This window comes from Ammospiza nelsoni, chromosome 24, assembly GCF_027579445.1.
Source record: "Ammospiza nelsoni isolate bAmmNel1 chromosome 24, bAmmNel1.pri, whole genome shotgun sequence".
Taxonomy (NCBI): domain Eukaryota; kingdom Metazoa; phylum Chordata; class Aves; order Passeriformes; family Passerellidae; genus Ammospiza; species Ammospiza nelsoni.
The window spans coordinates 3,851,203-3,876,818 of record NC_080656.1 but is presented as its reverse complement, the minus strand read 5'-3'; the positions used below and the strand labels follow the sequence as shown (position 1 = coordinate 3,876,818).

Below are 25,616 nucleotides of genomic sequence, written 5' to 3'. Positions count from 1 at the left end.
TTTGTTTTGTGTTAAGTCATCATTAGTGCTTAATAATCTTCTAAAAGGTGTTGCTTTAGGCTCCTTCCAGCCCAGCCAAACAAGCAGCAAAGGGTTTGTGTTATGTAAATCTCACTTCAAAGGCCCCAGCAGCCGGGGTTTGGAGAACAGCTGGAATTGCATTCCCTGTCCATGTGTGCCACAGCACATTCCCTGTCCGTATGTGTCACATCCCTGGATTCCCACCAGATCCATATGTGCTGCAGCTCCCAGCTCCTACCGAGTCTCCATAGGCTGCAAAATCCCTACCAGGTCTGTGTGTTCTACCCCTCTGAGTACCTACCAGCTCTCTGTGTGCTGCAGACTCAGCCAGACATATGGTTGAATCCCAAATGTCATCAGTTCTCCAAAATAGAATCCAGGACAAGCCACCGAAGTCTATAGCATATTCTTATGGCACTTTTTTCTTTTTTTTTTTCAGCTATAGAGATCCAGCCCATGCTTGTTACTGTGACTCATGGTATCTGAATCATTTTAAAATGCTATACTGAAGAAAAAAAAGCAGCTTTATAGGCGACTCTGTGTGTTAAATCTCCTTTCTACTGTTCAAAGCCAAGCCTGACCTTCCATCTCCTTCCATCCTGATGTCTTTTTGAAAGCTCTAGGCAGAAATTTGAAGAGGGGGTAAGGTATTGTGTTATAGGGAAAGTGAGAGGATGACCAGGAGAGAGTTTGGAGAAGTTGCTGGCAGCATCCTGAGCAGCAGCCTCGCTCGATGTTATCTGATACAGTAATTTTAGTGAATGCACTGTCAGGCACAGGCAGTACAAAACCACGCAGCTGCATTTAAACACCTGCCCACCAAAGCAACAAAAATATTCCCTGCTCGAGGTGCCCATCATCAGCAAGCCCTTGCTGGATTTGCAATTCAAAGCGTGCCTAAGCCATGTGGGAAGCTGTGATAAACCACACGCCTTGTTAAGCACCTCTGCCTTCTGGGTGGGTACTCAGTGCAGCAGGAGTGAGTGAGATGTTATGAGGTGTTAGAACATGTTAGCTGAGCCCTCTGCATGTCAGCAGCCTCAGGGCTGCATGTCTGGAGGTGCCCCTGCAGCATCCACCCATGGATCCATCCATGGATTCATCCATCCATCCATCCATCCATCCATCCATGGATTCATCCATCCATCTGTCATTCATCCATCCATCCCTTCATCATCCATCCATCCATCCATCCATCCATCATCCATCCATCATCCATCCATCCATCCATCGTCCATCCCTGTGTCCATCCATCCCTCCATCCATCATCCATCCATCCATCCATCCATCCATCCATCCATCCATCCATTATGCATCCATCCATCCATTATCCATCCATCCATCCATCCATCCATCCATCCATTATCCATCCATCCATCCATCCATCCATCCATCTATCCATCCATTATCCATCCATCCATCCATCCATCCATCCATCCATCCATTATCCATCCATCCATCCATCCATCCATCCATCCATCCATCTATCCATCCATCATCCATCCATCCATCCATCCATCCATCCATCCATCCATCCATCCATCCATCCATTATCCATCCATCCATCCATTATGCATCCATCCATCCATTATCCATCCATCCATCATCCATCCATCCATCTATCCATCCATCATCCATCCATCCATCCATCCATCCATCCATCCATCCATCCATCCATTATCCATCCATCCATCCATTATGCATCCATCCATCCATTATCCATCCATCCATTATCCATCCATCCATCCATTATGCATCCATCCATCCATTATCCATCCATCCATCATCCATCCATCCATCCATCCATCCATCCATCCATCCATCCATCCTTCCATCATCCATCCATCCATCCATCCATCCATCCATCCATCCATCCATCCATCCATCATCCATCCATCCATCCATCCATCCATCCATCCATCCATCCATCCATCCATCATCCATCCATCCAGGGGAGCTGGGCAGGGCAGCCAGGCTGGCCCAGGGCTGGCCCTGCCTCTCAGGGGTGGATGTACAGCAGGGAGGAAGCTGTCTGGGAAATGAGTGGGAAACCTCCAAAGGAAGAGCAGAGGGAGCCACGCAGAGCTGGACTGGGTAAAACAAGGAGAGGGGAGGCTGCATTCCTGCCCTCAGCTTATTTTGAGGAAATCACCATAAGCCCTTTCAGGAGCCTCTGCCCATCTGCCTGGAAACATCCATCCTTTTGTCTCCCGGTGCTGCAGGCTCTTTATCCCCCCTCTTCTCTATTCCCAGCGCGTCCCGTTGCAATTCCACAATCAGACTGGTGCCAGGTGGTGCAGGACAGACAACGCAGCGTGGCACAGCAATCAGACACCACAGTGCCTTAGGCACTGTTTGGTGAAATTTTTTGGGCTTTCTTTGTCCAAATGTCACTTCAGGAACAGCAAATGTACTTGTGACAGATAAAGACTGGATTTGTAAAGGGTGAATAAATGTTTTGTAGCACTCAGTCTTAACTTCCACTCATTCTCTTCACCCCAGGGAGCTGGTGCTGCGTTTGCTCTGGCTCCTCAGCGTCAGGCTGAAAGCCCTGGGGGCTGATAGGAGGGAGCAGGCAGGTGATGGGCCGTGTTTGCCCAGTGACCCGAGCCAGCCATGTGCCTTTTTTAATTCCATTTTTCCATGGCACCTCCCCGAGCTCAGCCTTGACTCCGGGGTGGGCTGCCCTGCTGGAGAACAATGTCAATGTGCAGCCAGAGATTAGTGAACAAAAGCTTAGGAGTGTCTCCGTTCAAATTAAGTAACAGATGGACCTGGTCTGTGTGGGAGCTGATAACAGTTATAAAAAGGCCATCACCAGACTGTGGCCAGCCCACCCTGGAAAAAACCCACTCAGTCGTAAATCCTCTGTGCTGTTATAGCTGCTTGTGCGAGTGAGGCTTTATTTTTACCAGCTATCATCAAGCAGCATGCCTTATTTTAACATGCATGGCTTTTACTGCTCAGCTAAAAGGGTGCCAGCTCCCCGACAGACACCTCCCAGCAGAGATGGGCAGGGAGCACCAGGCAGAATTAACCCAGAGGAGGGAAATGCAGCCTTGCAGAGCAGCCTTGGCATCCACGGGGCTCTGGGCTTTGCTGTCCTCCTCTCACTGGTGGCACTCTCCTGGTGGTGAGGGGTCTCTGGTGGTCCCAGCAGCAGCAGGACCCCACAGGATGGAGCTCAGTGGAACACCACGGGGTGTTTGCATTCATTCTGGAGGTGTAAGAACTTGGGATTTTGCCCTTAATTCACTTTCTTCCTCCTCAGCAGTACAGAAGGTGAGGAGATGCCTGACTTCAAACAGGGTACGTGCAGTTCTGGAACGAAATCTTAACCTGTTTAAAGCTCCTGATTTAAATCTCCTGACTTAAACTGGGACCTTAAAGACCTGACTGCATTTGCTGCAGAGAGGGCTCATTAGCACCCAGGCCATGTACACAGGCTTTTCTCTTACTTTCCTTTTTCTTTTCTAGTTTTTTCTTTCCTCCTCCTTCTTTTCTTCTTTGTTTTAGTTTCTTTTTTTTTTTTTTTTTCTTTTTCCTTTTGGACAGGAGGATTTGCTGTTCCACCTCCTAAGCAGACAGCAAAGCACACCCACCCTGAGGAGTGGAACAGGTTGCTCCCAAGGAGATTTGGAACCCTCCTAGGTCAAAAGCCTCTCTGCAAAGCAGCTTTTTCTGCAGCCAAAACTCCTCCTGTTTCCCAGGCAGGCAGGGAAGCAGAGGTATTGCCTGGTAAGACCACACAGAGCTCTCTGATGGTTTCCCCCAGCCTGGTTTCATCACTCTGGGCTGCAGCTGCAGACAGGCTGTCTCAAAGCACCATCTGATCAGGGCTCCTGCAGCTCAGGGTTTCACAACCTTTGCTTGCTGTGGCATTGCAGCGTGGGCAGAGATGATGTGTTAAGGTCCTGCAGATCAGCACCTCCACAGAAATGACCCTATTTTATTGAAATGACGTTTCCTCTGTCCCAACAGGCACCAGCCCCACAAAGGGACCCTCACTCTGCTGCCAGCAAGGAGGAGATGCACATTTACACTCCATTTAATCCCCTGCAGATGGGGCTGTATAAACCTTGCCCAACATCTTAATCTGGGCCTAGCTCTCCTGTTTTCCCAAGCTCATCCCCTGGGCTCTGGCTCCTCCCCTGGAGAGGACTGCCTGTACGTGCAATATTTGTGTGCATGACTAATACCCAATACTTAAAGAGATTAGGATGGGAGCAGCAAGGGCTCGGGAGCTTCCAGCATGTCAGATTGCATCTCTTTCTGGAATATACTTCAGGCCAACTTCAGCTCAGAGAGGGGATGGAAAGAGTTGGAATTTGCCCCTCAAAATCAGGGATGAAGAGTAGCGGAGAAGGAATAGAAGGAAATACGAACGGAAAAGCTGTTACCACCATTCCCTGCATTCCTGAATTGCTTCTCCCTTTCCAACAAACCTGAGGCTGAACTGAAAGTCCTGTTTCCCTTGCGTGAGCAACAGGGAATAGGGCATGGAGCTTCTGCCAGGGGATTAAGTCCTGCCCAGACCATTTCTTTGCCTTGCTGGTGGCCTCTGGGGCCAACCCCTCAGAGATGCTTTGGGCTTCCAGTGTTAGGCTGAGTCTCCAGGAGGGAAAAACAGGGGCAGGTGGCCTTGCTGTGTGGTTCTGAGGCAGGAGAGCTTCTCCTTACAGCTGCACCAAGGTTTTGGCAAAACAACCGAGGAGAAATCCCTGATCACTCGACCAGAAATGCACTGAACCAGCCAGGATGTGCTCAGTGTTGGTCTTGCCATTTTCATTAACAAATGGGCAGCCTAATTACACCTTCAAATTGGGCTGGCCCATAGCCAACATGGGGATGAAGGGATCCCAGGAGGGCAGCTCATCCCCATCTCTGTTTAGGGCATGAAAACCCCAGGGATGCAGCTGGCCAGGCCCCTGGCACCCTGAGGAAGCTGAGGGTCTCCTGTGCAGTTTCCCCTCATCATTTCCATCCACCCAAGTGCTGTACATTCCTCTGCTGAGCCTCAGTCCCTCCACATTCAGCGTGCCCTGCGCTCAGTAAGGATGTACAGTTCCAGTTCACTGGAGGAAAAAAACAAGGAATGGAAATCCCAGGAAGAGCAAAGGCACACGCTATCTCAGGCAGCAGTGGATGTGCCTCTCTGTGACCTGTTTACCAGATGAGAATGCCTTGCAGCAGCAAATCCCAGGAACATGGATGGTGAGCACTGGAGAGCAGTGGGAACTTTTGCAGAGGGCAGATTTGAAACCAACCCTTCCTGCCTATTCCCACTTGCCTTCCATTGTTTCCTCAGCCAGCCCTAGGAGCTGCCATGCAGGCACATCCTACGTTATTTCTCACTTCAGCAAGTCCCCTTCCTCCCCAAAGTGGCAGATGCTGGTACCAAATTAGTGCAAAGTGGGAGGCAACCAGCAGATAAGTACCACAAAAGCCAGGGGCAATGGTGTTCCTGCTGTCCTCTCCCTTCCTCCCAGCAGAACTCTCCTGACAGATGCTGAGGGCTGAAATCCAGGGCAGAGTGAGGTCACTGAGATGTGACAGGGATCTATGGCCGGTGTCAGGGAGAGGGAATGAACTGCAACGGGAAAAGGGGCAAGTTCCTTTATTTTCGGCTCGTGTGGGAATTTGACTCAAGGATTGCTGAGGATCTCAGAAGCCACGGTGACGTTTTCCAGGCTGAGCGCCAGCCGAGGCACAGACTTGATCTCAGCAGGTATCTGACTTCCCTGGGAGCTGGGATGCTTGCTACCTGCCTGACCCTGCCTTTTGATGAGGACACACATCTCAGGAGCTGCCTGCAATGCAAAGACAGGATATAAGCGGATATGCTATCAGCACCGGGCTTTGCAGTGCTCCTTAGTGTCTGGCTGTGTCCCAGCCATCAATACAGAGACTTGCAGGGGTTTAGCCTATAATCCTCTATTCCTCTGTCTGTGACTCTAATCTCCTGATCCTCCCTTCTCCTCCAGCCTAGAGCTTGACCAGCAAAACACAGATCCGAGGTTCTGCTTATTGAAGACCAACCATGTCATCTTCTGTGGAAAATGGGAGTTGGGGAGAGAGCAGCAGCCATCCGAGCCAAGAGCCGGGAGTAGGCTGGGGAAGGGAACAGGAGAGGGCGTGAGCAAGCACACAGAGAAATCATTTATGACAAGACTGAAAGCAGCTCTCATTTTAAGAACATTTCCTCCAATTTTACAGTGTAATTTCTGCCTTTTTTTTCCTTTCCCCGCATGAGTATAATTCCAGCCCCGGGTACAAACTGCGATTGTCTCGCTAACGCAGCACGAAACACGCACAAATAAACGCTGCAGGAGCCTGCTGCAGGCACCCAGGGAACATCCCCAGCTGCCTGTGAGCACACCAAGAGCTCACAGAGATCCCTGTGCCGTCATTCCAGGCGGCAGAGCTGGGGCCGGCCTCCGCCAGGCAGCTTTGAAGCTTTGCAGAGAATCCGTCAGAACAAAGGACGCAGCCCCACGAGGGGGGAAAGGCACTCGGCAAGCCCAGAGATGTGATTTTAGGGGCAGCCCTGGATCACAGGAGCAGATCTGAAAAGATTTGCCTTGTTAACAACAGCCTGAGCAAGCACAGGCTGCCAACCTGCGCAGGGAGAAGCACCGCAGGCTTCAGGGGAGATTATTTTCTTAGGAAGCGCACCGGGGAATTAAAGGGAGCCCAAGTGAAGCCACAGACAGATAAAGATGAAAAGCGTGACACACAGAGCTATTAGGAAGATGCCAGCATAAATGAGCAGGCGGAGAGGGAAGGGAGTAGTGCTGTGTCAGAGCAAAGAGGACAAAACCCATCCTGGCTCGGCCCAGCCTGGATTCCTGAGCAAGGCCTTGGCACCGAGGGGTTAAAAGATTACTTGTCCTGGGGGAGTTGAATTAGCCACATATCTGGGAACCAACTTCTCCCAGACCCTGCCTTGTTTTCCTCCTCAAACATCATCTGCTGCTATTTTTAGCAGAGAATTTTCTCAGCCGAGTGCTCCCAGTGGAGCTCTGGTCTGGGGCCCTTTTCCCAGGGAGACACGGGCACAGCAGCACGTGCTGGCCCCTGGCTCAGCTCAGCTCTGTGCCACTGCCCTGCCACCTCTGGGCTTCAGTGTCACACTGCCAGCTCCCTCCTGGGGCATGGGACAGTGCCCACCCCAGCCTGGGGCAGGTATTTTAAATGCTCTCAAAAAGCCAAGGGAGGCTCCAAAGGTAGAAACAGCTAAAAGGGGTTGACTGGACTTGGTAACTTGCCTGGAGGCTTTAGCAGCATGAATGGCAAGAAAGGTGGGAAGGAGATAGGAAGAAATGATTAGGCTGACATTAATAACAGGATCTGCTTCTCAGGGCTGAAATCTATTTGGATTCACTCCAGTTCCTCCGAGGGAAAGCGTGGAAGCTTTTATTGTTCATAAAAGTTGCAACTAAATTCGGACTGTATGAAGCTTAAGGAAATACCTCTCAGAGGACAACCCTGCTAAAAACAAATGAGGTAACTCCCTTCCTCTTCTCTGCTTTTCTTGGGGCCTCCATTCTTCCTTGGCCAACACCCCAAGCTGTCCATCAGCCCATCAGTCCCTGGCTGCTCAGCCTCCAGCACTGCTATCTGTCTGCCTGGCGGCAATTAGCAATGTGTCACTGGATGTCTGGGCTGCTTCTCAGGCAGGCAACGCTGGGAACTGCTTTTATCTGCAGCTTGAATTAATACCTGCCTGCCAGAGATCAGCACGGAAATCAAAGGGCCAGATCAGGGCACACGGATGGACAAACTGAGTAAAGCAGGAGCAAACCCCTGCCTTGTGTGTGTGCTAATGGGCAGCTCAGGCTGGGGGAGCTGGGAGGATTGAGCTCTGTGGATGCTGGGGATGAAGTCAGGAAGGTCCCTGTAACAATGGCCCCTTCTTGGTCAGTGTGTCTGCTCCCTGTGTGTCTTGGAGCCGTGTCAGCGAAGCAAACAGATTGGGAACACATTTGCACTCCCCACAGCAGCACAGCAGCCAGCCCTGACACAGAGCAGCAAGCTGGGCTCTTGGCTGCTCCTGCCTCGGTGCCAAGTTTCCAGCTCTGCTCAAAACCTGTGCTTGAGCCTGAGAGGACAGGCAGGGCTGGGGAATGCTCAGCTCACAGAACCTGGCAGCTGCAGGGCAGGGGAGCCAGGCTGAGCTCACCTGCGCTGCTCTGAGGCTCCCCAGGTGACACCAAGCCTGGCACAGTGGCTCTGCCCTCCTCATGGCCACGCTGGAACAACAGGAGCCCACAGAGCACACAGATGCTGCACAGGGCCTGTCCCTGTGGCAAGAACTGCCTGCAAAAGCTTCCCCCAGCCCTGCAGGAATCCCAGGAGCTCTGGATTTCTCTCCTGACCTTCATGTACACATTCCAGCACACGGCACTTAACCTTTGATGCTCCTGTGAAATCGCAGTGCCAGCGTTTCACGGATGAGTGTGCTTCCCCTCGCATCTGCCCCGGCATCAGATGCTGCCAGCACCTCTCTCTCTCTGCTGGCTCTGCTCCCAGCTGAAGGACAGACAATAGGCATTTGAATCCAGCCTCCACTTCCCCTCCCCAGCAGCCTGGGGAGATGGCATATCAGAGATAGTGCTGAGAGCAGCTCCTGCCAGCCAGCCACAGGTCTGTCCTGATCCCAGCCTCAGCCCCAGACCACCACTGCAATGGTCACTGGGCACCCAGACCTTACGCATTCTCTAGTTCCAAGTCTCCTGCCACGGTCAGGGACACCTTTCACCAGACTAGGCTGTTCAAAGACCCCCATCCCACCTGGCCTTGAGCAATTCCAGGGACGGGGCATCCAGGGATGGGGCATGCCCAACTGACTTTGAATGCAGCTGGTTTGTGCCTCCATTTCCCAAGCTGTGGGGTGAAAGGGGCTCCCCTCTCTTACAGGCAGGAGGCAAAACTAACCATGTTTAGATACTGCAGTGGTGTATCAAGGACCATGGGCTGGGAGCAGTAACAGGAATCATCAATAAGAAAATAAAGTTACCTTTAATAGTGAAGTAAGCCACAGTACAAGCAGGGTGAAATTTCTTCAGAGTTCAATTGCATCAAAGCCTGAATTTCAGTAAGGGTTGTGATGGAAACATTATGGGTATCTTTTGTTTTGGCAACTAGCAGTGAATTGGAAACTAAACTTGCTCCCACATCACAGCTGAAGGCCTGTGGACTAAGTCTGACCTTCTGTAAGGTATAAAGTTTAATACGTCAATCACTGTTTCCTCTCAAGCCTTGTAGCTTAAAACTGACTGAAGTGCAACCTCCAGAGATTGCACTCTGCACTGGCTGCAGGAGATGCTACCAATGGTCCCAAAGGTCAGAGCCCTTCTGCACGAGTGAGGAGGCCTGGCTCAGGTCACAGCAATTGTCACTGGAGCTGGAGGAGGAGGTGACCACCTCTGTTTGCAGAGGAGTCGCACGCTGGGGCTGCAGCTGGTCTCACATCAGTGCCTCGGTGGCATTGGCCAGGCAGGGGAGGGCTGGGGCAGCACAGGGCAGCTAGCCAGGCCAAGGAGCCTTCTCTCAGCACTGTGCTGCTGCTAAAATGGACTGCATCACCCTGCATCCCCAACCTGCCAGCCACAGCACCGGTCACAGAGCTCTCCTGGACCTCTCTGCCCTGCCAGCTCACTGGAGACACACTGGCCACCTCCTGCACCTCTCTTGCTCACTCTTAGGAGCATCTATCTGATTCAGGTTCCACTTGCAAGAGGTTCAGCCAGGGTCTGGTGAGAACTGTCCTGGATTCTCCTGAAAAACCATCTTCCATCTTTCTGGAACCAGCTCTGCCTCTGGAGCCATTCAGCCTGCTTGGCACCATTCCTGCTGCTTCAGAGATAACAACAGAGAGTGAGAAAAACCTGTCTAGACACCATTTACCTTCCACGGACTGCCACTGCCACATCAAAGCACCTCTTCAAACAAAACTGGCCAGGGAATTCTCCCCAGCCCTGCTGTGCCTGCTCCAGCCAGAGGCAAGGACTCATCAAGCTCCAGAGTTTATCTTTAATCCAGGCCCTTCTGACAACAGCAAGAGAGGGAGGATGAAAAATCTCATTACAGGCACATCAACAGAAGCCACCTGGCTTTACCCTACCCAGCTGGGGCTGCATCCCTTCTGCTCAGTGCCCAGACACAAGCTGAGATCTCACCTGTCTCCTCTGGGCAGGCTGCAACCCCCCAGCTCCTCTCCAAAGCTGCCACACACTTGTCACACTTGTCACACTTGTCCCTTCTGCTCAGCTGCCTTTCCATGTGTGTGAATGCTGGGCAAGCTTGGCTGCAAGCTGGGGATCACAGAATATCTCCCTGTGACACCCAAGGAGAGGGAGGTCAGCACCCAGCTCAGGACAAAGGCACCCAGCTCAGGGAGAGGCTCGGGATACCCTGAAACCAAGGAGAGAATTTCAGGTTTCTTGAGCAATTCAGAATTCAATTCTCAGTTCTTGAGAATTTCAGGTTTCTTGAGCACAAGTTCAAGTCCCTGCTGCGGGGAAGCACCTGGTGCTGGCATCGAGCACTGACCCCACGCAGCCACCACGAGAGCAGCATCCACCTCATTATTTTAATCAGCTAAGAAAATCCCTTAAAGTCTGGCTTTATTCCGTCTCAGGCAGAAACAGCCTTTATTTAGCAAACTGCTGCTAACAGCTCTGTCTCATTAGTCAATGTTTAGGGAAGCAGGCTGCAATTGTTCTGAAGTCTGGCATTGCAGAAAGAGCCTTGATAATGAGGTCTGCAGGAGACGATTCCTCCTGACAGCCCCACAATGACCTAGAAATCCTACTTAATTCCCTGTCAGGGAAAAGTGCTGAGTAACAGCGAGGTGCAGAGGCACTGGGGGCTGATCCCAGAGGTTGCTGCTCACTCTTGGGGCTGCCATGCAGGTCCAGGGTGGCAGAGCCAGCCCTGCCCAGCTGCAGCAGCTCCCCAGAGAGAGCCTGAGGGGAAGGGACACGGGGCTTGCTGTGGGAAGGTTGGTGGAATCATCTGAAGAGACTTGGCATACAGATAACACAACAGGAAAATCAACAGCAGCACCTGGATCTGGGCTTCCCAGGGCACGAGGCACTGCCTCGTCTGTATTGTACTCACCTGCAAACTGTGCCAAAGCCCTGCCAAGGAACTCCCTGGCTCAAACAGCTCCACTTTCACCTCTGTTCTAGGCCTGGCATGGCAGAACCTGTGCCATGTGCTGTGGAGCACCTCTGGAGCTGCACACAAGAGCAGACTCTGAGCAAATTGTTGGAGCAGCCCTCCAGTATCTGAAGACAACCTACCAGAAGGAGGCAGATGAGCTACACAAGGGCATGGAGTGACAGGAAAAGTGTGGATGGCTTTAAAACCTGCAGAGTATATGTTTCCTTTGGATATGGGGAAGAAATTCCTTGTCAGGAGGGTTGTGAGACACTGGGACACATTGTGGGTGACCCATTCCTGGAAGTGTTCAAGGCCAGCTTGAATGGGTCTAGTGGAAGGTGTCCCTGCCAGTGACATGGGGGGTGAAATTAGGTGAATTTAAGGTCCCTTCCAACCCCAACAATTCTATTATTCTATGGTCATATTCATTCTGTGCAGTAGCAGTAAGGAGTTGAAGATAGAAATAACAGACTGTTCATTCTGAGAAACTGCTATCCAATGAGTTTAACTGTTTGGGTCTCACATCTATGTTCCATTTAGCATTACCATATCTAGTAACAGTCTTAGCACTTTATCATACACACAAATATTTTATCATTTTTAACGTTTCTGACATTTGAGGACAGGACATGGGACACACAGTGTGTGCCCTGAGGTGCTGGGGAGCATCTGACACATTCTGCCCCAGCTGCTTTTGCCCCATTCCCTCAGAAGAGCAGGCAGCAGGCTGGGGCAGGCTCAGCCCATAGACACCCCACTTTCAAGTGGTTTGTTCTGCACAAGCAGCACGTGGACGTGGCCAGAACCTCTGGGTGGCCCAGGGCCAGCTGGGCCAGAAGGTGAGGCAGGGGGGTGTAGCAGGAATGTGGGCTGCATGCTCCTGAAGGGAGGCTGCAGACAGGTGGGGTTGGTCTCTGACAGAACCAGAGGACACAGTCTAAAGCTATGGCAGGGAAGGGATAGGTTGGATATTAGGAAGAAAATTTTCACTGAAAGAATAATAAATGCTCTTCCCAGGGAGGTGGTAGAATCACCATCTCTGGATGTGTTTAAAAAAAGACTGCACATGGCACTGGGTGCTATAGTTGAAGTGTTAGGGCACAGGTTGGACTCAATGATCTCAGAAGTCTCTTCCAACCTCATTATTCTGTGATTCTGTGACACAGCTGACCCTGAAGACCACCCCCAGCACAGACCCCCACAGGCATGTGCTTGCCACCTGTTCCAGCCAGCAGACGGGGGCTAAGGCAGGAATTCTGGAGCTGAATGCAGGCTCTGTTCAGGAGGGGTCTGTCCCCACAGTGGGCTGGGGGTGCCCCTGGCACAGGAATGCAGCTCAGAAGTGCCCCCACATTGTTCTGGGGGTGCTGTCCCAGCCCCTGGCACAGGAATGCAGCTCAGCCCATCACGTGCAGCGCTGTTTAAAGCACAGCCCAAATGTGCAAAGGACTGCTGCAAAAAAAAATTAAAAAATGTGCAAATGAAATCACCAGCCGAAACAGTGTCTAGAGACAGCCTGAGCCAAGTGCCTCGAATGTCAGCAGCAGAAGGAGGGTTCAGAAATGGAGAACCCAGCTCAGTCTGCTGGCACACATAGAGAATCTGCCTCAGAAAGACATATGCTGAGAAGGGAAGGCCCAGCTTTATTTTACCAGCCTCTGTTCCCACCCAAGATGTGCTTTAAAACTGCCTTGCAAAGTAGGAATTAAATCCAAAGGTGCCTATGCATCTTCCTTGCTGTCATCCCCTTATCAGTTATCTCCAGCCTGCCCTGAGCCAGAAGATGAAAGGATCCAACACCACTTATCTTCCCACTTAAGAACATGTTTAAAAGCTTGCTCTTAAAGAGCAGGACACTCAAGCCTGGGGAAGCAGCTGTAAATTCTGCAAATGGGCTTCCTTGCATGTCTTTGAAGGAGCTACTGCTTCTCAATATCATGAGGAAACTTGGGAAGAAAGAGAGAAGCTTTGATAGTCAAGGGAGTCTTTGCCTCATGTCCAGGACATGGAGCTGAGTGACAATTCCTCATGATACCATGAGGAAATTCAGGAGGGAGGAAAGAGAAGCCTTGATAGCCAAGGGAGTCTTTGCCTCATGTCCAGGACGTGGGGCTGAGTGACAGATGTGAGACTCACCACATGTGTGCCTCAGAAGTGACCGAGGATGAGCCAGGAATTGAAAAGCTCTTGGGAAATATGGAAGCAGCCAGAATTGTGGCATGTTTGTCACTCCAAAACCAGGCTCTCCTCGGGACTGTGCAGTGTCATGGCCAGCAAAGGTTAGGGATGCCCTTGCAGGCTGCATCCAGCCCTGCTCCAGGACCAAGCCACAAGGCCAGGACCTCTCCCACACAGCCCCGTGTCTGAATTTGACCCTCAGCTCCCCCCTTTGTAGAGCTGCTTGTAACCACAGCGAACCTGGCTCCAGCTTGCTTTTGTCATTTAATAGCTGAGTCAAACTGTCAAAACAGCCAAAAAGGATCTGTTCCAAATATTTGCAGAGAGAGGAGGATCAAGGAGCCTGCAGCAGAACAGCAGGAGCCTGCCCAGGCAGGGAGAACAATCCCCATTGTGGAGCAGCAGCGGGATGCTGGTGAGCGATGGGCACGCCTTGGGACGTGGGCAAAGAGCCCCCAAAGCCCCCAAATCCTCACATATTCAGGGATAAACTGGAATCTGCAGTCCCCTCTGTTGGGATGTCACTCACTCAGGGACAATAATTGTGGTTATTAATTGTTGGGGTGTTGTGAGAGTCCCCAGGATGAGGCAGGAGATGAGAACTGACTCCAAGTTCTCGAAGGCTGATTTATTGTTATGTTCTGTTATATATTATATTATATTATATTATATTATATTATATTATATTATATTATATTATATTATATTATATTATATTATATTATATTATATTATATTATATTATATTATATTATATTATATTATATTGTATTATATTACATTATATTACATTATATTACATTATATTACATTATATTACATTATATCATATTCTGGTAAAATTATATACTAAAACTATACTAAAGGAAGAGGAAGGAGATATCAGAAGGCCAGACAAGAATGGTAATAAAAACTCGTGACAGACTCAGAGAGTCTGACACAGCTGGCTGTGATTGGCCATTAATTAAAACCAATTCACATGCTGGGTAAAAAATTCTCCAAATCACATTCCAGAGGAGCAAAACATGGAGAAGCTGAAGCTTCCCAGGAGAAAAGGGATTTTTCATAAAATATGTCAGTGACACTGCTCTGTCCCTGGCAAAGCCCCAGCCCTGCAGGATGACAGCCCTGTGGCAGCTCAGCTGTTGGCTGGGAGGAGCAGTTGGCAGTGGGACAGGGGGTGCTGGGGTGCCTTGGAGCTGCTGCCAGCCCCAGCACGGACTTCAAAGGGCTCCTCTCTCCCTGCTGTGTGGGACAGGACAGCTGAGTGCTGGGCAGGCCTACCAGAGCATTTCTGATGGCAGCACAGAGGGGCTGGTACCTGGTGTAAGCTCCTCTCTCTTGTGTTTTGGTTGTTCATTGCTGCCCCGAGATGTGCAGGGTGTCTCTGCTTCAACCCATGCAGCTGAAGAACGAGTCTGGACTCTTCACTTTTCGGTCTTGAGGTTGTTTATTAATTCTTATCTATAAAATTTTCTTTCTGCCCAGCCGAGATCTGCTCAGCAGGGCAGCCACAGGCACTCTGTGTGTCCTTTTATACTACAAACTACCTATAACATATTTACACTTAATTCCCAATACCCATCACCTATGTTAGTGCACTTCTACTCTAGACCAATCCCAAAGTGCCAACATCACTGCAGAAAATGGAGAACAAGAAGAAGAAGAAGAAAGGCTGGACATGCCCAGATTCCTCCATCTTGTCCCCATAACCCCCATACCAAAAATCCTAAAATCTACATTTCCACCCTGTGATAATTTTGTTATTACACCATTCAAACCTGTGTGACTTTCAGGTCCTCATACAAAGCTGGTAACTTGCTCCAGGGGTCAAAATCAAATCCCCAGGTGCTCTGGGCTGCGTGCCAGGGTCTCTGAGCCCCCCAGTGGGGTCCCAGCAATTCTGGACACCCAGAGGGATGCACTGAGTTCCGACACTCTCCAGCAGGCAGAGCTCTGAGATTTATGGGATGCTGAAACCTGGCCAGAATGAAGGGAAAACACCAACTCCAGAAGATGTTTACCAACTCAAACAGCCAGCTCTGCTTGAGGAGAGCCCACGAGGCTCAGTGGGCGATTACAGGGCACTCTGCCAGTTCAAAGGCATCTCCATCAGCTCTGAAGGAGATAAGGCATCTCCTCGCTGGGAAATCAGAACAGCCCCATGCACATCCACCACCTGCAACCTCAGCAGAGCAGCTCACAACAAAGAGGAGGGAAAGCAGAACCTCCTGTGCTGTGTGGGAGCCTCTGGATCAGCAAGGAGATCCATGGCGGGTGAAGCCAACTTGTCCCATGGCTCGTGTCTCCATCCCAACAGACACTGACAGGGGTGTTGGAACCCAGAACATCCCAGGACATGCCAGGGGTGTCGGAACCCAGGACATCCCTCTGGCTTGAGACCCTGCCAGGGGGCTCACAGACCCTGGCACAGAGCCCAAGCCCCCTGTGCCTTTGATTTTGACCCATGGGAAAAAAATTACCAACCTTATATGAGGATTTACAAGCCATGAAAGTTGAAGTAGAATGATAGTTAGTTTGTCACAGGGTGAAAAGTAGAATTTTAGCGGTTTTTAGAATGGGGGCTCAGGGTCCCAAGATGGAGGAATTTGGGCGTGCCTTGTCCTTCTTTCTCCTTCTTCTTGGCCTCCATCTTCTGGGTGATGGTGGCACTTTTGGATTGGTTTAGAGTAGAGACAAACTGTCTAACAAGGTGATAGATATGGGAAAATTATCGTAACTAAAGTACACATAGTTTTTAGTATAAAAAGATAACACCACCCTGAGGGTGGGCAGTATGCCAGGGACTGACCTGCTGAACTGATCTCAACAGGTCAGAGAAAAAATGTTATAGATAAGAGAAAATAAGAAAAAAATAAGATAAGACAAAATAAGAAAAAAAATATTATTATAGAGCCTAAACAACCTTGAAAACCAGACCTGAAGAATCCTGACTCCTTCTTCAGTTGCCAAGCTGGGAAAAGAAACTCTCTGACACACCTTGGGGTTACCCTGACCACAGAGACCCCGGAGACAGGGGTGCCTCACTCCTTCCACTCTGCTGGGACCCAAACACCTCAACAGCTTCTTCCAAGGGCTCCACAGGCTGGGCTGGAGCAGAGCTCCAGAGCACAGAGCTGGGACTTCCCTTTCCAAGATGCCCAGGACCTCCCTAGCACAGAGCGGATGTTTTCCAGGCTCTAAAAATAACCAGCTCCAAACACCATGGTGGGCATGAAGAAATATTTATCTGCAAGCTTTTTGCTGGAGATCAATACGGAAGAAAAAGATTAAAGCAAAGATTTAAGTGCGTATTAAAAATAGCTGTTGATAAGTTCCCTGTGAGGGGATAAAAGCTTTTTTTTACAGAAGCAGCAAGAGCTGCAGGACTTTGCAACACCTTCCCTGCCGTGTGAGCTGCAGGAAATCATTCAGGAGAGTGTCAGCAGCCAGAGCCTCAGGAGGAAGTCCATTAGCAGGCAGCAATTCCTTAATGGGCCCTGGGGTACGTGGGAAAAGCTGCTGTGGACACAGGGGCTCCTTCCAGCACCACAATCACGCAGCCAGTTATCATCCCAAACACTCCTCATCTTTATGGCAGCCTCAGAGCACCATGAATTCATCTTTTGAGGAGATTCCAGTGAGTTTTTGCTATTTCTTTCTCTCTTTTTTTTTTTTTTTTTTTTTTTTTGTCAGCCCCCCAGCAAATGAACAGAAGCTGTTCTGTAAGGCAAGGTAGCAGCAGCAACATCCATCAAACCTCTGTTTTCCAAGGATAACATCCTGGCAAAACAATAAATGCTGTCTCCACGGGTGGTTTTTGGGGCTGAAAGATCTTGTCCATTTAGAGACAAAATCATTAAGTTCTCTGCTGTGCAGCCACCTCCACTCCAGGTCTGAGAGAGCACGCAGCCACCCTGGAGGGATGAAAAGTGGCAGGAACCTTTCCACTGGGAATAAAAAGCAGGACTGCTGTGCACAGCTCTGTTAAAAGGTAAAAAAGAGCTCTCCTCCATGACCTTGCTTGCCAGCCTTATTCCACGTCATTAATGAAACACAACTCCTGGCGTCCTTTGGATACGTGGGATTTTCATGGGCTCCTTCAGCTCCTTCATGGCTGCACATCTTGAGATTTACTGGGCAAGAGTGTCAAAAATGGCAACTTAATTAGATGTCTCAATGGGACAGAGCAGGGAAGTCAGGTGCTGTCAACAGACCTGAAATTTTTAGGAGTATTTTACTCCCACCCTTCAAAACAGAGCCTTAAAATGTCCTGATTTACGTCCTCTCTGTCAAATACTGGCCACTTATATAAGAAATTGCCCAAAGTTTATTAAGGCAAGGGATTTTCAGAGGAGGTCACGGGCATTAGAAACCCAGCCTAGTAATAGGAACAAAATCCCCTTAGATTTCAGTGGATTTCTCCAGCTCAGCAGAAAATCTTACCTAGGCCACCGAAATATATTTTTAATAGCGTGATTAAAAATCTTGAAATACTGCTGAACATTGTCCACTGCTGCCTTTCAGCCTCACGCCAAAGATAGAGTTTTAAAGCTCAGTGTCTTCAAACGAGCCAGCTGTGCCCAAACAAATTAAGAGGGTTCAAAAAACCTGCAGATCTCACATTTGTGTTGTAATAATCAGGTACGCTGAAGGGAGTAGGTTCCAGCATGTTCTGGCTTTAACTCTGAAATCCCTGGGATTTATGACTTAAAAAAAAAATTAAAAAAAAGGAAAGAAAACCTTAAGCATTATCTGAACACAATTTAATTTCATCCACTGGTGCTCTGAAAAACCTTCATTTCCCCTTGTAACTGAGTCTTAAGCCCTGTGCTCCAGCCCATGATGGGCACCACAGAGCCCAATACCTGGGATTATTTATACTGACAAGCAATTCTTGCATGACAGAACAATTCCCATTAATTTTTTGAGCTTATCTGAAGTACTTGTGGGCTGTCAGGTTACAACATGCATGTGCCTTAGTTTCTCTTTGATTAGCCAATGCCAGCCCAGAGCTGGCTGGACTCTCATCTGACAGCATTTTACAGGTGAGTTCATGAACTCCTCACTGTCCTGTTCCCTACAGATTTATTTTGGTGAAGGCCCAGAATGGACTCCATGAACTCCTCACTGTCCTGTTCCCCAGATTTATTTTGGTGAAACCCATGGACTCCATGAACTCTTCACTGTCCACTTCCCCATATTTATTTTGGTGAACCCCAAGGAATGGACTCCATGAACTCCTCACTGTCCTCATCCCCACAGATTTATTTTGGTGAAAGCCCAGAATGGACTCCATGGACTCCTCACTGTCCTGTTCCCCAGATTTATTTTGGTGAAACCCATGGACTCCATGAACTCCTCACTGTCCTGTTCCTCACAGATTTATTTTGGTGAACCCCAAGGAATGGACTCCATGAACTCCTCACTGTCCTCATCCCCACAGATTTATTTTGGTGAAAGCCCAGAATGGACTCCATGGACTCCTTACTATCCTGTTCCCCACAGATTTATTTTGGTGAAACTCAAGGAATGGACTCCATGAACTCCTCACTGTCCTGTTCCCCACAGATTTATTTTGGTGAAACCAAAGGAATGGACTCCATGAACTCACTGTCCTGCTCCTCACAGATTTATTTTGCTAAATCCCCACAAAAAAAGAATTGAAACTCTCCAAACCACACCTCTCCCCTTAGGTTATTCCTGTTGGTGCTCTGAAGGGTCACAAGCAAACAAAGACCTGAACTTTCCAGCCAAAAAAAGGTCCAGTTTTTATGCTATTATTATTTATTCTCCTGAAAAGTGAAACCGCTGGTTTCCAGCAGGGAGCTGGAGCGCTGTGACCCAGCAGGTATTTCCTCTGCCCCAAGCACAGCTCTTGCCAGAACTGCACCCAAGCAGCAATCCAGGCCCTTTGGGGGGAATTTCAGGCCGTGTCCAGAACATTCATTAGTGCAATTAAAGCCATTAGCTGGTTCTGAGGCCATGCCTGACTCAGCCAGGACTGGGGTTTGTGCACACGCCCTGACTCCTCCACCTCCCAGGAGTGATGTTCAGCGCTTAGCTGGGGTTTGGTGCTGTCTCACAACAACATGATACTCCCTGGGGGCTCTGAGGGAAGGCAACCAGCCCTTATCAATCAGGAGAAGACGCTGCAGCTCCAATTCCCATCGATGGAGAAGCCAGATTGAGAATGTAATTATCCTAATTAATTTTATATCTGGAACTCATCTCCTTTCGCAGTTTCAAGCAGGCCACTGGCTTTTTTTTTTTTTTTTTTTTTGCACTGAGCAGTGGTTTTGTCTTGTTGAGGGGCATGTTGGCAACACAAGCTCTTGTTGTCTGAGACAAGGACTCTTGAGGACTCGGGATGCTGCTGGCCTGTGGAAATCTTTGCCTTTGCTAACTCCCTCCCACCACTTCGGGCTGGCTCCGTAAGGAGTTCACGAACCTTCTCCGGATCATCGGGGCTTGATGCAATCAACTGTGAAGCATTAGCTCTAAATATACAACTGGGAGGCCAGTTCTGCTTCAACACACAAACACTCATGGCAGAGGATGAGCCAGCAGCCAGCCCAATTTGCAAGAGAAACTTAACTAATAATCCAAGCAAGCTGCAGGGGAAGCAGGAGGGAGTGGGGGCCGATCGTTGCTGTGCCCTTTGGGGATGGCTAAAGTTAGGGGCAAACTGGCAGGAGGCCACGCACAGCTTTTGTCCCTGTTGGTGGAGCTAAATGCAGCAGCTCATTCTGCTTCATTTACTTGTTTAGGTGATTTTTTGGCAACTCCAAGCGTGTCCCTGGTGCAAATCCTCCGTGTGTGTGGACGGATAATTGAAAAACAACAGCAGCAGGCCAAGAGACCCAGCATTCAAGCTGTACAGGGAAAATAAACACTGAAAGAACCCAAGCTCACAAAGCAGAGCAACATCTCAGTCCACAGGCTAAAGCAAACACATTTTACTCTTTGGATCTCCTCGTGTTTCAGCAACCAAGAAATTCTCAGAAGCATTCAGGGCAAGAGGGAATGTGCTGGTGTCACTTTCTTTGTCAACAGCTGTAAAGGAGATGTGCATCCAACCACTCTTTGGTGTCCATGCCAGACCCTGCTTACCCAAAAAGGAACACCAAGCCCTCCTTAGGAATTTTTTGGAAGATGTTATTAAGCATCTGATTTTGGCAGGGCTCTCAAAGCCGTTTGTCCCGGTTTTTTACTGCCTGTTGAAAAGAAAGCGATACTACAAATACTTCCCAGCAGAAAATACCAACAAGCAACTTATCATCACTGCAAGGGAGCTAACAACATTTCCTCCGAGTGGTTTTTGGCACTGACAGCTGACTCAGAACAGTTGTTGGTGTCTGGGACAGATGGACTTCATATATTAAAAAAAAAAAAAAAAAAAAAGGAAATGAGAACTTCTACTCCATAGATTTTAAAAAGCCTTTTGCGAAATCCAACCTATTACCAAGCCCTCAGAATTAAATCAAAAGGAGATTTGAATATAATGAGCTTTAAAACTTAAATGTGCCTGAGACTTGCCCATCTCTCCCCATCAAGGACTACAAGCTATCAGCATGTTCTATTTTCAACAGGAAATACTCGAGAGTTTTGAGAGGGTCTCCACAGCTCTGCCCTCAGCCCAGCCCGTGAAATCCTCTAAAATCCAAATATTTGTTTCCACAGGGAAGCTGGCAAGGAGAGAGAGCTGGAGGTGGAACTGAAGTCAGCCCCGCTCTCCATCAGCAGAGCTTCCCCTGCTCTAATCGTGGCCATGGCATTTCCCTGATGTGCAGAACCTTTAGAGGCTTTCAGTGCCTAGAGCTGGGAATGCTCTGAACGCTCCATGCTTCACTGGCTCCCCTTCCAAGGCAATGTTTTAAGGCCATGAGCAAGAACAGGGGTTGTTCTGGCAGCAGCACACAGCAGAGGCAAGCCCAGCTCGCAGCACTCGGAGTCAAAGCAGCACCTCAGAGTCCAGAGCAGGATCTCAGCATCTTGGGAGCTTTGTCTCCTTCTTTTCATGCCTTTTTCTTTTCTCTCCCCCAAGTAATCAGTTGGCACAAACGCATCCTTCCAGTCACACTCCCATCCCACTATCCAGCACCAGCCCTGCAGGCTTCAGTGCATATCTAATTTTATGTGCTGCTGACAGCATAACCCTATTTTAGTGGGGTGCCCCCAGCACCTCAAGACAGGCGTGGTGGAAGAACCTTTTTTATTCTCAACCTCACTCTGCCCAATCTTAGGTTTATGACCCCAAGTTCAAACACTACTGGGAATCAACACAGGATGAGGCACTCTGAATTTAATGGAAAGCAAAGCCTGGCACCACTGGGCTCACTCACCAGGTAAATGCTCTCAGGCAGAGGTGTGAAACCAGTGGGGTTTGGCTGCTTTTAGCAACTACTGTCTGTCTGAAGAAACACAGAAATATCTGGAGTTTGCTTCCATTCCTCCTGTCTTTTAGGCCAGATTCAACAGGACACTTGGGCTCTGCTCACATATCATGGAAGGAAATGGGGAATCTTTCTGTCCTGCAGCCCCTCTGCCAGGGAAAGTCATGTTAAATCTGTGGTTTTTCCCAATCAAAGGGAGCAGCTGAATCCAGAGCTAGCACTGGGCAGACTGTGTGATGCTCTGGGATCAGGCACTTCTGATTCCTCCTGCTGAAGCTGTTTCTGCTCCAAACCACAGCAAAGCAAGTGAACACCAGAGCCTGGAGCATGTGACAACCCTCTGCTTGCTGGGGATGAGTGTCAGAGTCATCTTCACACCCTTCCGCTGACTGATTGGGTAAATAGTGCCCAAATCTCACTTTACTTGAGACCCAAAGCGACTCTGCGAGCTCTCTGGAGTCACTGGAGGAGTGTTTTTTGTCCTTAGATAAACTGTTGGAAATATTTCCATTCACTTCCTTGAATGTTGACCCAAAACAGTGACTGGTGAGTGTGTACACACTCAGCCCCGTGTATTTTGGTACTCAGCTGTAGGCTGGTTGTCAGCCTAACCCCACTCCACCCCATCCTCTCCTCCTGCCATCTGGGCAGAGGGGGGAGGACAACACGAGCCCACCGGCTGCTGTCCCCCTCCTCATCCCCCAGCTAATAATAGCCAGACAACAAATGAGCCCAAATTCATTCCTGAGCGGAATTAGCAAATGTTTTTGCAATTAAAACTGCAAACATTCACGCGGGGCCCCCCGAACAATAGGCGCCTGTGCCTGGTCTTGAATAGGCACCAGTGTCCTCCCTGCCTGCCTGCCGAGCCTGCACATTCCTGGCACCCTCAGCGCTGGAGCCGCTCCTTGCTGAGCTGGGTTTTGGGATGTTTCCCCCTGTGCTGTGTGCGTCCGTGCTGCCGGCTGGCCCTGGACCCGTGTGCTGGCCCGTCCCCATCCCGGCGGCTCCCACGCTGTCCCCGCATCCCCCCGCGCCCGGGCCGGAGCATCCTTCCCTTCCCCTCCCTTCCCTTCTCCGGGGCCAGGCAGGAGCAGGGGCAGGGACAGGGACAGGGGCAGGAGCAGGAGCAGGAGCAGGAGCAGGAGCAGGGGCAAGGGGCAAGGGGCAAGGGCAGGGGCAGCGCATCCCTCCCCTCCCTTCCTCGGGGCCAGGCAGGGGCAGGAGCCAGGAACAGGGGCAGGGGAAAGGGGAAAGGGCAGGGGAAGCGCATCCCTGCCCGTCCCCGGGATGGTGACAGGGACAGCGCATCTCCCCTTTTCCCTGGGATCACAACCGGGGCAGCGCATCCCTCCTCCTCCTCCTCCCACTCCAGGATGGGGACGAGGTCAGCGCATCCCTCCTCCCTCCCTGCCCCAGGATCCCGACCGGCCAGCGCATCTCCCCCTCTCCCTGGGATCGCAACCGGGGCGGCGCATTCCTACTCCTTCTTTCTCTCCGGGATGGGGACGGGAGCAGCGCATCCCTCCTCCGTCCCTGACTCCGCGATCGGGACAGGGACACTGCATCCCTCCTCCTTCTCTGAATCTCGGATCCGGACGGGGGGAGCGTCTCCCTCCTCCCTCCCTGGCTCCGGGACAGGGACACCGCATCCCTGCTCCCTCTGTGTATCTCGGATCCGGACGGGAGCACCGCATCCCTCCTCCCTCCCCTCTCCGGGCTGCGGACGGGGGCAGCGCCTGGCGGAGCGCGGGCGGTGCGGGGCGGTGCGGGGCGGTGCGGGCGCTGCCGGCCGGTACTCACCGAGCAGGGGCAGGAGCAGGAGCAGGAGCCGGAGCAGCTCCGGCCGCCGCAGCGCCATGATGGGGTGTGCGGAGCCGAGCCGAGCCTGCGCACTGCCCGGGCGGCGCCGGCCCGGGGGCGGGGGTGCCGCCAGCCCGGTCCCGGCTCCGCGGGGGCACCGGCCGGGGGCGGGCCCGGCTCGGCACGGCACGGCTCGGCACGGGAGGGGAGGGGGAACGCGCCGCACCCACGGGCAGGGCGCCGCCCGTGCCCGCGTGTGGGAGAGGGGATGGGCCCGCCTGGGGGATGGTGGATGGAGAGAGGGGATGGTCCCGGCAATGGGACCCCGGTGAATGGGGAGAGGGGATGGTCCCGGCAGTGAGACCCCCGTGAATGGGGAGAGGGGATGGTCCCGGCAATGGGACCCCCGTGAATGGGGAGAGGAGGTGATACCGGCAATGGGACCCCCGTGAATGGGGAGAGGATGATACCAGCAATGGGACCCCCGTGAATGGGGAGAGGGGATGGTCCCGGCAGTGAGACCCCCGTGAATGGGGAGAGGAGATGATCCCAGCAGTGGGACCGCCGCGGGTGGGGAAAGGGGGTGGTCCTGGCAGGGGAACCCCCGTGAATGGGGAGAGGGGATGGTTCTGGCAGTGGGACCCCCGTGAATGGGGAGAGGGGATGGTTCTGGCAGTGGGACCCCCGTGAATGGGGAGAGGGGATGGTCCTGACAGGAAGATGGTGAATGGAGAGAGGGGATGGTTCTGGCAGTGGGACCCCCGCGGGTAGAGAAAGGAGATGGTCACATCAGGGGGACCCCCATGAATGGGGAGAGGAGGTGATATCGGCAATGGGACCCCCGTAAATGGGGAGAGGGGGTGGTTCCGGCAGGGGGATGCTCGTGGATGGAGAGAGGAGATGGTCCCGGCAATGGGACCCCCGTGAATGGGGAGAGAGGATGATACCAGCAATGGGACCCCCTGGGTGGGGAAAGGGGATGGTCCCGGCAGTAGGACCCCCCTGAATGGGGAGAGGGGATGGTCCTGGCAGGGAAACTCCCGTGAATGGGGAGAGGGGATGATCCGTGCAGTGGGACCCCCGTGAATGGAGAGAGGAGATGGTCCTGGCAGTGGGATGCTCGTGGATGGGGAGCAGGGATGGTCCTGGCAGTGGGATGTCCACACCGTGAAAAGAGGGGCCATTCCTGCCCGTGGGACCCCCGCCAGATCGGGAGAGATGGAGATCCCGGTAGTGAGACCCTCGGCGAGTGGGGAGAGGGGTCGGTCCTGTTAGTGGGACCCCCAGCTGATGAGAAGAGTGATCCTGCTCTTGGGACCCCTCTGGGTGGGGAAAGGGGGTGATCCTGCCAGTGGGACCCCCGTGGGTGAGGAGAGGAGATGATCCCATCCGTGGTGCAGAGAGGGGTCAGTCCCAACCGCTGGTTAAGCTCTGTGGAGAGAAGAAAACTCACCCCGAGTAAGGCACCAAGAGGACTTTAATGTTTTTGAGCCAGGATATTAGCAACATTGTGGTTATAAAACCCAGCCAAGTTTTGTTCCAAAGTGTTTCCCCTTTTGTGTTTAGGAAGAACCTCTAAAAAGATTTCTCTGAGAATTCGCCCTGAAAAGCCAACTCTCATTGGTCTGTGAATTTCACTGTAAACTTTCAACAACTTAAAGTAAGCAAGAAACATAAACAAGCAGCTGGGCAGAAAAAGCTGCTCTTGAGGAACTTCCTGAGTCACAGAATCACAGAATGGTTTGGGTTGGGAGGGATCTTAGAGATCATTTAGTTCCAAACTCCATGAGCAGGGACACCTTCCCCAGCCTCGTGCTTGACCAAATCCTTTCTGACACAGCCAGATATTTGATTTAGTGATTTTGCCCTGAAAAATGGCTTTGCACAGAGAGCATCCCGAGCTGCTGTGTGGTCCTCAAAAGTGCCCCAGGATCTTTTTCTTTGATTAAGAGCAACAGAAATGATCAGCATGGGACAGTGGCCCCGAATGGAGCGAGTTCTGTGTTAGTGCTGGCTCTTGCGTCACTGCCAGCAGAGTCTGATGAGGAT

The 25,616-nt window shown here is 51.1% G+C and overlaps 1 protein-coding gene across 1 annotated transcript in view; it reads right to left on the bottom strand.

The window, feature by feature from the left end:
- The window catches only part of JAM3 (junctional adhesion molecule 3), a 35,692-nt gene extending 12,067 nt beyond the window's left edge, over positions 1 to 23,625 (bottom strand). The window contains exon 1 of the mRNA XM_059488192.1: positions 23,568 to 23,625. Coding sequence (XP_059344175.1) covers positions 23,568 to 23,625 — 58 coding nt within the window. The remainder of the gene's footprint in view (positions 1 to 23,567) is intronic.
- Positions 23,626 to 25,616: the final 1,991 nt, after the last annotated feature.